The sequence below is a fragment of the Oratosquilla oratoria genome, chromosome 17 (genome assembly GCF_046742065.1).
Source record: "Oratosquilla oratoria isolate Oo_2021 chromosome 17, ASM4674206v1, whole genome shotgun sequence".
NCBI classification, from domain to species: domain Eukaryota; kingdom Metazoa; phylum Arthropoda; class Malacostraca; order Stomatopoda; family Squillidae; genus Oratosquilla; species Oratosquilla oratoria.
The window spans coordinates 32,924,746-32,937,245 of record NC_134793.1 but is presented as its reverse complement, the minus strand read 5'-3'; the positions used below and the strand labels follow the sequence as shown (position 1 = coordinate 32,937,245).

The following is a 12,500-nucleotide window of genomic DNA, read 5'->3' as shown; positions in this document are numbered from 1 at the left end:
TCTATTCGATGTGGTAAAGATACGAATTCTTAGGGAATTAAATGCTTTTCATTAGCAGGAGAAGTAAGGAAGGTAGGAAATGAGAAAGAGTTAAAAATCGCTGTAATGTATTTGCACATCGTACAGTCGGTATGCATGGGACACAAATCTAAAGAAATGTGAGAGGACTTCTGCATTGCAGAAAACGTTTCAGATAAATGCGCATCTTTGCTGAAGATGACGTCATAAGCTCAGGAATGAAAGGAATCATCAAATGCAAAAAAAAGTCGTCGAGAAGTAGAGACGTCGTGGTCCGGTTAGATTGTCGTTTGGCCAGAGAGAAGAAGACTCGTTACTTTGGATGGGAGTTCCTGCTTAGAAACCCTGGTTGAAGACTTGGTTGCTGTTGAGAAACAGAGTCTTGTTAGCAACATAAGAGTATAGGAGTTGTTAATGTTGTTTGTGTGTGTGTGTGTGTGTGTGTGTGTGTGTGTGTGTGTGTGTGTGTGTGTGTGTGTGTGTGTGTGTGTGTGTGTGTGTGTGTGTGTGTGTGTGTGTGTGTGTGTGCACACGCACGTGTGTGCGTGCGTTTTGTTGACAGATTTATCTGTATGGTCATCGTTTTATACCTTATCAAAAGAAAGACAATGTGTATAACATATTCCTTGTCAAATCTTTATCAAGGACCTTTACACTTTATTTCAAATATTATTCACTACACATGTCCCCTCCAGTTATGCCATCTAATCCATAAACTCTATTTAGCTGTTTCGGGGAACAACGAAGGATTTTATCAAGTTTGTAAAAGGTCGAGTATGAACCAAAGGGTCTCTTTGTGAGTTGAGACTCTTTCTTCATCTCTTTGGCGTTCAATAGTTTTCACTATGACTAAAATCGCATGGACGGGCGATTTCGTTCAACATAGGAAAAGTGGACACGGTATTGAAGATGGTTTTACTAGATCGAGACCCTTATCAAACGGAAACAGAATATGTATTTTAGTCGTTTTTTTCACTTACTTGCGCTGTCCGACGATGAAGCCCTGCTCGTCAAAGATGACTCCCCTGTTAAATAAAATATTATATAGTTAGCGGCTGAGAAACTTTTTACGTTTGTATTCATATTTGCATATGTTCAGAAGGACAAACAGATCTCTGTGCTTTCATGGCACTAGGAGAGGAAACTTACACGAACATATTGCACTAGGAGAGGAAACTTACGAGAACGTATTGCACTAGGAGAGGAAACTTATACGAACATATTGCACTAGGAGAGGAAACTTATACGAACATATTGCACTAGGAGAGGATATAGACACAACATATTGCACTAGGAGAGGAAACTTACTGTCGCTTCTGCTCCTCGGCGAAGCGGATCTGCTCCAGGGCATGGGCGGGCATTGGGGGAGCAACGGGGAGGTAGGGACTCTCGGCCACGTATCCGTTTTCGTCGGCGCGGAAACGAACTTCCACAACGGAGCCATCTTCGTTGGGGTAGCTGGAAACGTAGAATGATATAAAGTTTTAATGTCTCGGTTTTTATCTTATTTTATTTATTTATTTGTTTATTTTTGCGTTTATTTTATTACTTTATCGTGTTTCTATCTATTTAGTTATTTATTCATCTGTTCATTTATGGAGTTGTATAAAGTTTATATATATCTCCTTTTTGTTACATTTTTTTATGTAGTTCTTATTTTGCGTTTGTTTTTTAGCCGTTGTTTTTATCTATTTAGTTATTTACTTTTTCAACTTTCCACTTATAGAATAATATGAAACTTAGATATCTCGTATTTCTTGTTTTTAGTAACTTTTATTTTATAGTTCTTATTTTGCGTTTATTATTATTTTTTTTGTCTATTCAGTTATTTACTTGTCCATCTATTCATTTATAGATTGATATGAATTTTGAATGTTTTTTTTTCTTGTTTTCGTATTCTACAGTTCTTAACTTGCTTTCACTTCCTTCTGTATGTTACTTTATATCAGGCTACCCCCCATGTAAGGGGGAAAAATCCTTTGGTATATGTATGTATATACTTTATATCAGACACTTAAGAACTGCGGTGATGAGAAAATCTAACAATTCCCTTACAAAAGAATATCAGATCTACTGATACAAACGCGTAATGATTGGCACGATATTCTGAGGACCTCACTACGCCCTGACGATTACCCTGAACGATCTTTGTAGATCCTAGGGCTTAGCCCTAAATCCCATGATCCACCCATCCATTACTACTCCCTCGCCCTTCCCCTTAGGCTTCTTTTACATGCCCTTCGGGAACGTAGCTCCCCGTTTTCAAACAAATTATGGATGGTTACCTGTAGGAGCCCTCCACGAAGAAGAGGTTAGGTCCAGTGTACTGAGCGCTCTCGCTGCGTCTTGCTCCAGCCGAATCTTCGAAGCTGTGGAAAAAACAAGATGAAATAAGTACATAAATGCATACATACGTACATACGTACATACATACATACATACATACATACATACACACTATAAACCCACTATCGAAGAAATAATATCGGAAGTACAGGATTTCTCCGATAGTGGGTTTATAGTGAACATTTACAAATGTGTTATAACATGCCAGTTTCCAATACATACGCACATACATACACACATACATACATACATACATACATACATGCACATATGTGCATGTATCTATTTCTTATTAAAAGAGGAAAAAAGGAAAATACAGTTGTACATGTTCTTGCAGATAGTGTACCGTGGTGTACTTCAAGTTAACATTTAACAAATTTCAATTAGGGTGATAGGAATGTTGAATGAAACGAGGAAAAACATAAGGAAATTATATCTAGTTTATGTTTAATTACGCTGTGTGAACGGAGAACAAAACCTCGTGAAATTAAATTGACATAAGTGACCACAGAAGAAACCACTAATCAAGATATCTGGTGTGAAGGAAAAGGGGATTAGAGTGACGAAAGGATGGATTGGTGTAAGTAACACCAGTAGAATTCATAGTCTTGTAGCATGTTACTGGTGTGCATTGTAAAAGTAATTCAAGGTAATGGTGTATAGTGTATATCAACCCTAATGGTCCAGTGCAGGACCGATGTATCCCCTAAGAGACGATACAACTTCTATATTTCACCACGGTTGCATCATCAGGTTTGGTAAGGTCGTGGGTATAGTAAAAAGTTCATGTGAAATTTTGAAATGACTGTGATTGTGAATAAAGTCTGAAATAGTGTAACCTGCTTTATCATACTGATTAGATGCTAGCATATGAATACGACTGAGTTGTGGCCAGACCCTCCGCGTTCCGAGGCAGAAACGTTACCCACTGCTCCACGCAGGCTCCTGTTGTAGTGGTGCGATGGAAAACGAGATTAGGGCGTTTGGGGGAAAGTGAACTGACGAGGTAAACGGGATAGCGAGAGATGATGTAATCTTACCCTCACGGCAAGGACTCTAGGGTCCTGGAACGCTGTGGTATTAGTAACCGGGTTACCAGCATAGCATGGTAACTCGACGTACCTTCATGCATCCATGCGACAAGAAATATTATCACTGTGTTCGTATTAGTTTGGTGAAGAGTGGTGGAAGTTTTCAGTGCCAAAAAAAGGAAATTATTTGGAACAAAGAACGAGACATATTATGACTAAACTTTTTCGTGTTTGATAGATAAATTATTAGAATATGATGATCAAAAGTTAGATTTGTTTTCGTTATGCTTTAGACTATTATACAGTTAAATGTTGTTTATCATGAATTACCTAATGTTGATTACCTTATCCATCTAAAACCCAAGGAGAAAGATTTTGCTTTGAATGCACAGTGACATGTATGCTTAAACTTCTTACACTAATATCATAGTATTGGTCTTAACAATGGTAATAACAAAATAATCATAATAACGGTCAGTAGATACGAGAAGCGTGGGATAAAGTATTAACAATTACAGAATTATTACAGCTTAGCATTTTCTATACGATGATGCCCACCTAGGCGTTATGAGGAGTGACTGGGTAAATGAGGATGCCGACTTTGGCGTTTTGATTATATTTATTTTGTAGTTGTAGCTGAGTGACCACCATATTCTGTGAACTAGCCTGATCATATTTTCTGTGGTTATGAACATTGAGAGTGAAAGAGAACGAGGAATACAGCCGTAATTTTATATTTCATAATGCGAGTATTGCAATGCATCATCGTACATCAGGCAGCTTATGCCGCCCGCGAGAATTTGTCTCGTATTAAAGAGGTTAATATAAAGAAATTAAGGCAGTAAATGCGACTTAATTGTTGCTTAGAGAAACGAAGGTATTTGAAACCTGTCAACAGAGGAACATAAGACTTAGACAAAAATAGAAAAAGGTTCACGAAGACTACATGTTCGTACAAGTTACGCGGTTTTGTTTGACAATGTGAACGGGTAAGTGGTATTAAACAGAAATAGTGCCTTCACTATAGTCTAGAAAGTATAGGTCTTATGACAAGAAATGGACCCAACGAAATAACTAAGGGAACTCACTAGCGGGTGGGATCGAAGAATGACGTAACTGTATGATTCTATTACTGTATTATACATCGACATAGAATCTTGGTAACTGTGTCTCTTATAGCTAACGTCAAACTCGAAATCATTGTAGTTTTTCATAGTATACTAAAAGCCATAACCGCTCTCCACAGTAAGAATGCATTAACAAACATCTACCGAGAACGCAACTGGCATTAGAAACAGGACCGAACTGAAGAAGAAAAACTCGGGTAAAGAAACTTCCTGAAGAAGTAAATACTTTACACGAGGACTCTTAAGAAAGCCTAAGAAGTAAACGAGGACTCTTAAAAAAGCCTAAGAAGTGCATGAGGACTCTTAGGAAAGCCTAAGAAGTACTCGAGGACACTTAGGAAAGCCTAAGAAGTACTCGAGGACTCTTAAGAAAGCCTAAGAAGTACATGAGGACTCTTAGGAAAGCCTAAGAAGTACACGAAGACTCTTAGTAAAGCCTAAGAAGTACACGAGGACTCTTAGAAAAACCTAAGAAGTACACGAGGACTCTTAGGAAACCCTAAGAAGTACACGAGGACTCTTAGGAAAGCCTGAGAAGTACACGAGGACTCTTAAGAAAGCCTAAGAAGTACTCGAGGACTCTTAGGAAAGCCTAAGAAGTACACGAGGACTCTTAGGAAAGCCTAAGAAGTACACGAGGACTCTTAGGAAAGCCTAAGAAGTACACGAGGACTCTTAGGAAAGCCTAAGAAGTACTCGAGGACTCTTAAGAAAGCCTAAGAAGTACACGAGGACTCTTAAGAAAGCCTAAGAAGTACACGAGGACTCTTAAGAAAACCTAAGAAGTAAACGAGGACTCTTAGGAAACCCTAAGAAGTACTCGAGGACTCTTAAGAAACCAGAAGAAGTAGCGAGAAGCCTAACCTGAAGGAGGAGGACTCTTGTAAAGAAACTTCCTGAAGAAGTAAATACCTTACACGAGGACTTTCAAGAAACCCTGCGAAGTAACCAGAGGACCTACCTGAAGGAATAGGAGCCATCGGCCTCGGGTCCGGTGCTGTCAGACCTCACGATTTCGATGAAGGGCCTCTCGATAAACCGGGGTTCACTGACGAACTGCGGCTGTTGGTTGCGGAACTGCGGTTGGCTGAGGAACTGCGGCCTGGCTGCGGCGGCGCAGATGAGGGCGGCGAGGACGATCTGGAGAAGCCATGAGCACAAAGGGCGTCAGAGCTTTGGTTCTGACGTAGAAGGTGATGTCAGTGGTCCGCAGTCAGTATGAGCCATCTCAAGCTATGTCCAGGTCTTCAATTTGTCTTGTTTCTTAAAGTTAAAAAAAATGTGTGTGTGTGTGTGTGTGTGTGTGTGTGTGTGTGTGTGTGTGTGTGTGTGTGTGTGTGTGTGTGTGTGTGTGTGTGTGTGTGTGTGTGCGTGTACGCGTATTTGTGTATGCCTATTTGTATGTGCGTGCGTACGTATTTGTGTGTGTGTGTTTGCGTGTGCTGTATGTTTGTGTGTGGGTGTATTTTTGTATGTTTGTGTGTGTGTGTGTGTGTGTGTGTGTGTGTGTGTGTGTGTGTGTGTGTGTGTGTGTGTGTGTGTGTTTGTGTGTGTGTGTGTGTGTATGTGTATGTGTATGTACGTATGTGCGCGCACACGCGTATATGTGTGAGTACACGTGCATATATATGTGTATGTATGTATGTGTGTGTGTTTGTGTATGTGCCAGCACACGTGTGTATATATTCCAGCACACGCGTATGTGTGTGTGTGTGTGTGTGTGTGTGTGTGTGTGTGTGTGTGTGTGTGTGTGTGTGTGTGTGTGTGTGTGTGTGTGTGTGTGTGTGTGTGTGTGTGTGTGTGTGTGTGTGTGTGTGTGTGTGTGTGTGTGTGTGTGTGTGTGTGTGTACGTGTGTGTGTGTATTTCCGTGTATGTATGTTGTGCAATTGCATGTTAACATCAGCTATTGTATATGCACGAGACTGCAATCCTGTATGTCAACATGCGCTTTGTGGGTATGTACACATACGCAAGTTAACTCGTATACGCATGTGTACTTCCCATACCAACACACCATCTCAACGTAGATATCCAACCACATCGTATACAGAGTCACACAGCCGTGGTCCTGGTCGCGTCTGAACAGAATCGACGGTACATAGCACTTACGAGACGGGCCATTTCTCTGTAGAGTCACGACAGGTCCGTGCCGGGGGTGTAGACAAGAGGAGAGTGGACGAAGAAGTGATGGCCGGACTACCATCGCATGCCCTTTTATCTGGATCCTTCCTTCGCCTCCCTTTGCCCTTCACCGACGCCCATCCTCTAGGTTCAGGGTCAGGGGCGGGGACTGCCTCCTATCCCGCCCCAAGGGACCGGTCCGGACCGCAGGACGTGTCCTGGGTCCATTCTAGGGGTCCCTTTCCTGGACCCTGAGGCAAGCAGCTTCCTTGTCAAGGAATGTCCATCCTTAACCTAGTCCTCTTCTTCTTCTTCTTCTTCTTGGTCCAATCGTAAAAGCCCAGAAGTCATTCCAAAATGTTTTATCTTACTAAGAGGACTACGATGTTTATCTGATGCATTTTGTTTTTTTCTTACATAAAAACGTCCATCCTTTGAAAATTCTTTAAGGTGAAATAGGTTAATGTTTTGTAATCTGGACGTTATGGTTTATTTTTCATGCGTTCTCAGCCACATGGGTCTCCATTAAAGCTCTTCACCGGGTTTAATTACCCAATAAAAGAGGGACGATGATCTTAAGAAGCCTATTGGGTGAACGCACGACAAGTTCATTCTGCTTAGGAAAGGCCCCGTTACGCAGTAGGTTTCATAAATTATCGTGATTTCTCCAATGTATTTAGTACACATCCCCTACGCACTAACACACACACACACACACACACACACACACACACACACACACACACACACACACACACACACACACGAATTTAAGAAAAATTTAGAAACTGCGAGATATAGAGGTGAGACACCACGAGCGTAGCTCCCCTTCCCGTAAGATACAACTAGGTAAATACTAGGTAAACACACACACACACACATGAATTTAAGAACAATTTAGACACTACGAGATACAGAGACGGGACACCACGAGAATAGTTCCCCTTCTCGTAAGATACAACTAAGTAAATACTAGGTAAAACACACACACACATACACACAAACACACACACACTCATACACACAAACACACACATACACAAGTTTACGCACGTACGCATTTCTTATTTGGAAGGCATATTCCATAATCTGAACATATTATGCAAATTAATTAACTTTATCTAGAATTTCCATTCCGCAGCTAGAATTTCTTGGTTTCTTTCAGTCTTTATATAAGGTACAGTATATCAGAGAGGACGCAGAAGCAGTGTCTCGATGTAAGACAAGTTACAGGTGTTGTTTTTTCATGGAAATATCGAGTTCATTTCTACGAACTCTGCCATAAAATGTTTTACTATATAGACGTTTCTATGGACGTATTAACTTAATTCTTTGACGTCGAGAAATACCACGTAGAAGTCCAGATATGAAATAACACGATAATAGACTGAAAATTAAATTTAGTGATATTCACACACACACACACACACACACACACACACACACACACACACACACACACACACACACACACACACATACAAACACGCACACATACAAACACACACACACACGAGCCCAACACGTGATCCAAGACCATGGTGAATCACACACACACACTGGTCACTTGTTATGTCTGAGATGGGTTCGAGTCCTTAGCTTAACCATGTATCAGTTTCCGTATATATGCTTCCATCGCGCTCCTTGTCAGTCTCGACCGTGATGGCATGGAATTAAAGTGAATTAATGTGGTTCAAAAGGTGAAAATCTGTTCACTGGGGACCATTTAGTGTATGTAAATATATATATATATATATATATACACACAATTGTGTGCTCACAAGAATACGAACGTGGTTAATCCAATCCTCTAGAATTCCATTATAGGCGTAAGCAGGTTGGACGCAGAGACTAATTGGCTTTGTAGACATAAGCTGAGCTAATGTTCGTCTTGATTATTATCGATAGAGTTCTCGTGTATCTCCAGAATGTAAACATTATAGGTCAATATAAGAGAAGCTATCGCCTCTGTTCTTGGTGTTGTAGAAAGTGATTCTATGGTATACTTACGTTCATGCGTGTAAATCTAGTAATATGTGCAACTACAGATTGTTCATAACCTATTTGATATTGTCTTTCGTAAAGTTACTCAAAAACTTAAGAACATAATAATGAAGTAGACTGCAAGGTCATAAGACCTATACTAGGCAATTCCATGTCCATTACCACCTGTCATCCCCATCCATAAAGTTGTATAGCCTTTTCTTAAAACAACCGGTAGTTTCAGCGCTCATTATGTGGTCACTAAGTCTATTCCATTCGTTGACCACTCTATTGGTAAACCAGTCTTTGCCTATTTCCTTCTTAAATCTAAATTTTTCCAATTTAAATCCATTATTGTGAGTCCTGCCCTGTCGTCTTTGTATGATGACCTTGTTTGCATCACCCTTGTAGCCCTTAATCGCACTCAATTTAAAAATATATATATAAGCTATATCTGCTTTCTGGGTTGTGTAAACCTACGTATAACACGCTGCACTTTGAGATGCTGAAGTTCATTTACCATTTCACCGAACATGTGAAAAGTTTGTTAAAAGCTTCCTGCAGAATCTCGGCTTCTTCTCCTGACCTAATTAGGCGTCCTAATTTAGTGTCGTCCGCAAACTTACTAACATTACTATTAATCTCATTATCCAAGTCGTTTATATACATAAACAACAAGGGCCCCAAAACCGACCCCTGCGGAACTCCGCTAGAAACACTGTTTATAGTGACCCGATGTCTTCTGTCAACTTGCATATAGGTCTCCACTTTTTTAAATTATTTGTTCTTATTACCTCTTCCTCTTATCTTTTCCTGCCAAAATTGTAATTAATGTCTGATGATTTTTTTTAGAGAGAGAGAGAGAGAGAGAGAGAGAGAGAGAGAGATTCAACAAATTGAAGTCATTACAATGGAGGTATTTTTGTAAGAAAGCAGTTTCTCTAGATTAACATCTAATGTCCGAATACGTTTTCTTAACTGAATGAAATCGTCATGCATCAGCCAGAATAAAGATCAAGGAGCCAATTAGATAAACCTTCAACTGAATAAAATCAACTGGCCCATACACAATGAGAAAATAAAACTTGTATATATTAAGTTACAGGAGTGTATGAAATTACAAAATAGTTTTTGAAATTGTAGACTATGAATGGTACAGCAACTATTTACTTTTGACATAAACAATCTCAAATACATTTGTACATCTCAATTGAATTGCATGCAAATGAATTTCTTATTCTCTCTTGTATCACTTGTTTTATATATGCAGTACATTACCTTGATATTAAGGAACGAATCGCTAGTAGCAGCTATGTAAATCAAATAATCAAACCCAGCCGTCGCGAGCTTCGATCGCAGGTCCCACTTAGTGTGAATTTCGCTTATTTAGACATGGTTACTTATTCATGTATATTGTCTCACACTAGTTTCTTTGTTTCTCAACCAGAATATGGGAAACATGATGACTGATGCTGTTGTTATGCTTCTTGTTTATTTAGGTTGCTTGGCATGAATCGTGGAAACAGTTACGAATAAGCACTTGCGTTGTCATTACTCGTCCCTTTTTGCAACGAGTGTATTACAAAGGATTACAAAGGCGGAGCATGGCGACAGGAGACCTTTTGGTCCATATCTAGGTCGGATGCGAAAAAAATCATAATAATATATTAATAAATAAAAACTATAATAATGTAAATAACAATGAAATTTTGGATCTCGTGTTACGATCGATGTGAAACTCTTCTGCCGATATCACATTATGCAGCGGCATAAATTGCGGCTAGATTATTATGTGCAATTTTAATTAGTTTAATTATTTAACCTGACAATAGCCAAAACTTTATATAAAGACCGCCATCTCCCCTAGGTTAGAATGATTTCTTAACCTTTTGACAAGAGCTGGGCGCGTTCCTATGTGCGTTCCTCGGTGGGTTCCTGGGTGCGTTCCGCTTTAGTATAGCCGCGGTTAGTGCTCCCAAACTATTAAAGCTTAAGAGACAGGTTCGTACCGAAATAAAAGTCCGGTAGGCCACATACTATACCAAAGATAAATTTCGTAGGCCACATACTATACCGGCATCTATATTGCTTTAATAGTTTGGGAGCGCTATCCGCGGCCAAAATAAAGCGGAACGCACCGAGGAACGCACCTAGGAATGCACTCTTCGAGGAACGCTGCCCAGCTCTGGTTTTGACTCTAGTGACACGTAAGGGAGACTTGAGTCAACAAGCCGCAACGGCAGCGCTGTGCCGGACAGTGCAGGAGCCTTTCTGTATGCCTCTTTTCATCGATGAGATTTTTTTTTTTTTTTTTTTTTTCTTCCGCAGATCCTTCTATTGTCAGAATTCCATTTCCTGTTTCTATTCCCTGATCTCATCTCCAAATGACATCCGGTCTTCTCAGACTTTCTCTTTCGATCTACTGCTATGATTTTATCATCTCGTGACAATTCACGTTAGGAAAGTATACAGGGCCAATCCTATATCAATACGCTTCATTATTACTATCTTTATTATCAAAGCTATCATCATATTACAACCTCTCATACCTACTAATCTTCTTGTACAATGAATAGAGGAATAAACCAGTTATACTTTTGGCTCATTAGAGTGCCCATGTATAAAAAAGTTAGTTTAGATTATTAGTTATATACTGGATTAACTTTCTTTTATGAACCTAAACTATTAGTTACATAATGGTCTAACTTTCCTTTATTCTTTATTTCATTTTTGTGCCATTTAGTCGGGACTACAAATCGACAGGAACACAAGCTTCTAGTAATGTCAGTTTGCCTTACCATTAGCATATCTTCGATAACTTATCAGTCTCGAAGTAACTCGAATTCCGGTACTAGTCTCTGATGCTCCACTATCTGTCTAATTATTGGTCCATTACTCAAACATTATTCTTTTGTTCTCCCTTCTATATCCATTCGATCTTCTCTTATTCCCTTCCTCTTTATTCTCTTTCTCCTTCCTACCTTCCTTTGTCCTATCTCCTCCTCTTCTTTTCTCTCATCCATTTCTCTTCCTTTGTTCCTTCTCCCAACTTCTGCCTATCCTTCCTATACGCCCCCCTCACCATATTCCCCTTGCCAACCACTCAGGATAAAACAAAATATAATCTAAAAGCACCAGGGTCTATGGTACCCTGTGTTTGGGTCTTACTGAGAATAGGAACTTCTTTGTCGCTCTGTAAGATTTTTTTTATACTCTAAGTGCGCAAAGGTTTTTCTAAATCTGAGTAAAGTCACCTGGCGATAATCAGAGTAGGTGTAAAAACCAAAATTTGCAATTGAGATATGAATATTTTTGATTGAGGAAGTTGCCTCTAACGAATGATATGATATAGTGATATCCATAATCCATATGTGAAATGGCCTGCACACTCGACAGATTATCACAAAGAAATCATAACTAAGAGGTGTTCAAGTGAATCAAAGGCTTTAACAAGAGTGACGCAAACAAGGTCATCATATTAAAACAACAAGGCAGGACTCGCAGTAATGAATTTAAACTAGACAAATTTAGATTTAAGAAGGAAATAGGCAAGAATTGGTTTACTAATAGGGTGGTCAATGAATAGAATAGACTTAGTAACCATGTAGTGAGCGCTGAAACTATCAGTTGTTTTAAGAAACGGTTAGACAACTTTATGGATGGGGATGACAGGTGGTGATGGATATGGAGCTGCCTAGTGTAGGCCTTATGGTCTCTTGCAGTCTCCTTCATTCTTATGTGCTTATGTTCTTGTGTTCACTATAAACCCACTATCGGAGAAATAATATCGGAAGTACAGGAAAACTGTATATTTCGGCTACTATCTGTAGTCCTCTTCAGCAGAAGAGTGGGTTTTATAGTGAACATTTACAA

At 39.6% G+C, this 12,500-nt stretch overlaps 1 protein-coding gene across 1 annotated transcript; it reads right to left on the bottom strand.

The window, feature by feature from the left end:
• Positions 1 to 90: 90 nt before the first annotated feature.
• Positions 91 to 6,699, bottom strand: LOC143034184 (cuticle protein AM1274-like). Its single transcript, XM_076200130.1, has 6 exons — positions 6,633 to 6,699; positions 5,484 to 5,662; positions 2,304 to 2,387; positions 1,327 to 1,476; positions 999 to 1,043; positions 91 to 382 (listed from the first exon to the last, which is right to left on the bottom strand). The coding sequence occupies exons 1-6, from the start codon at positions 6,642 to 6,644 to the stop codon at positions 355 to 357; spliced, it is 498 nt and encodes a 165-aa protein (XP_076056245.1). The 5' UTR covers positions 6,645 to 6,699; the 3' UTR covers positions 91 to 354.
• Between the last annotated feature and the right edge of the window lie 5,801 nt (positions 6,700 to 12,500).

Excerpts from the sequence above, each read along its gene's own strand:
- LOC143034184 (XM_076200130.1), bottom strand. Across the intron at positions 2,388-5,483 it reads GATGGCTCCTATTCCTTCAG|CTTCGAAGATTCGGCTGGAG; the intron begins GTAGGTCCTCTG and ends TTTTTTCCACAG. Across the intron at positions 383-998 it reads TTCATCGTCGGACAGCGCAA|CAACCAAGTCTTCAACCAGG; the intron begins GTAAGTGAAAAA and ends GTTTCTCAACAG.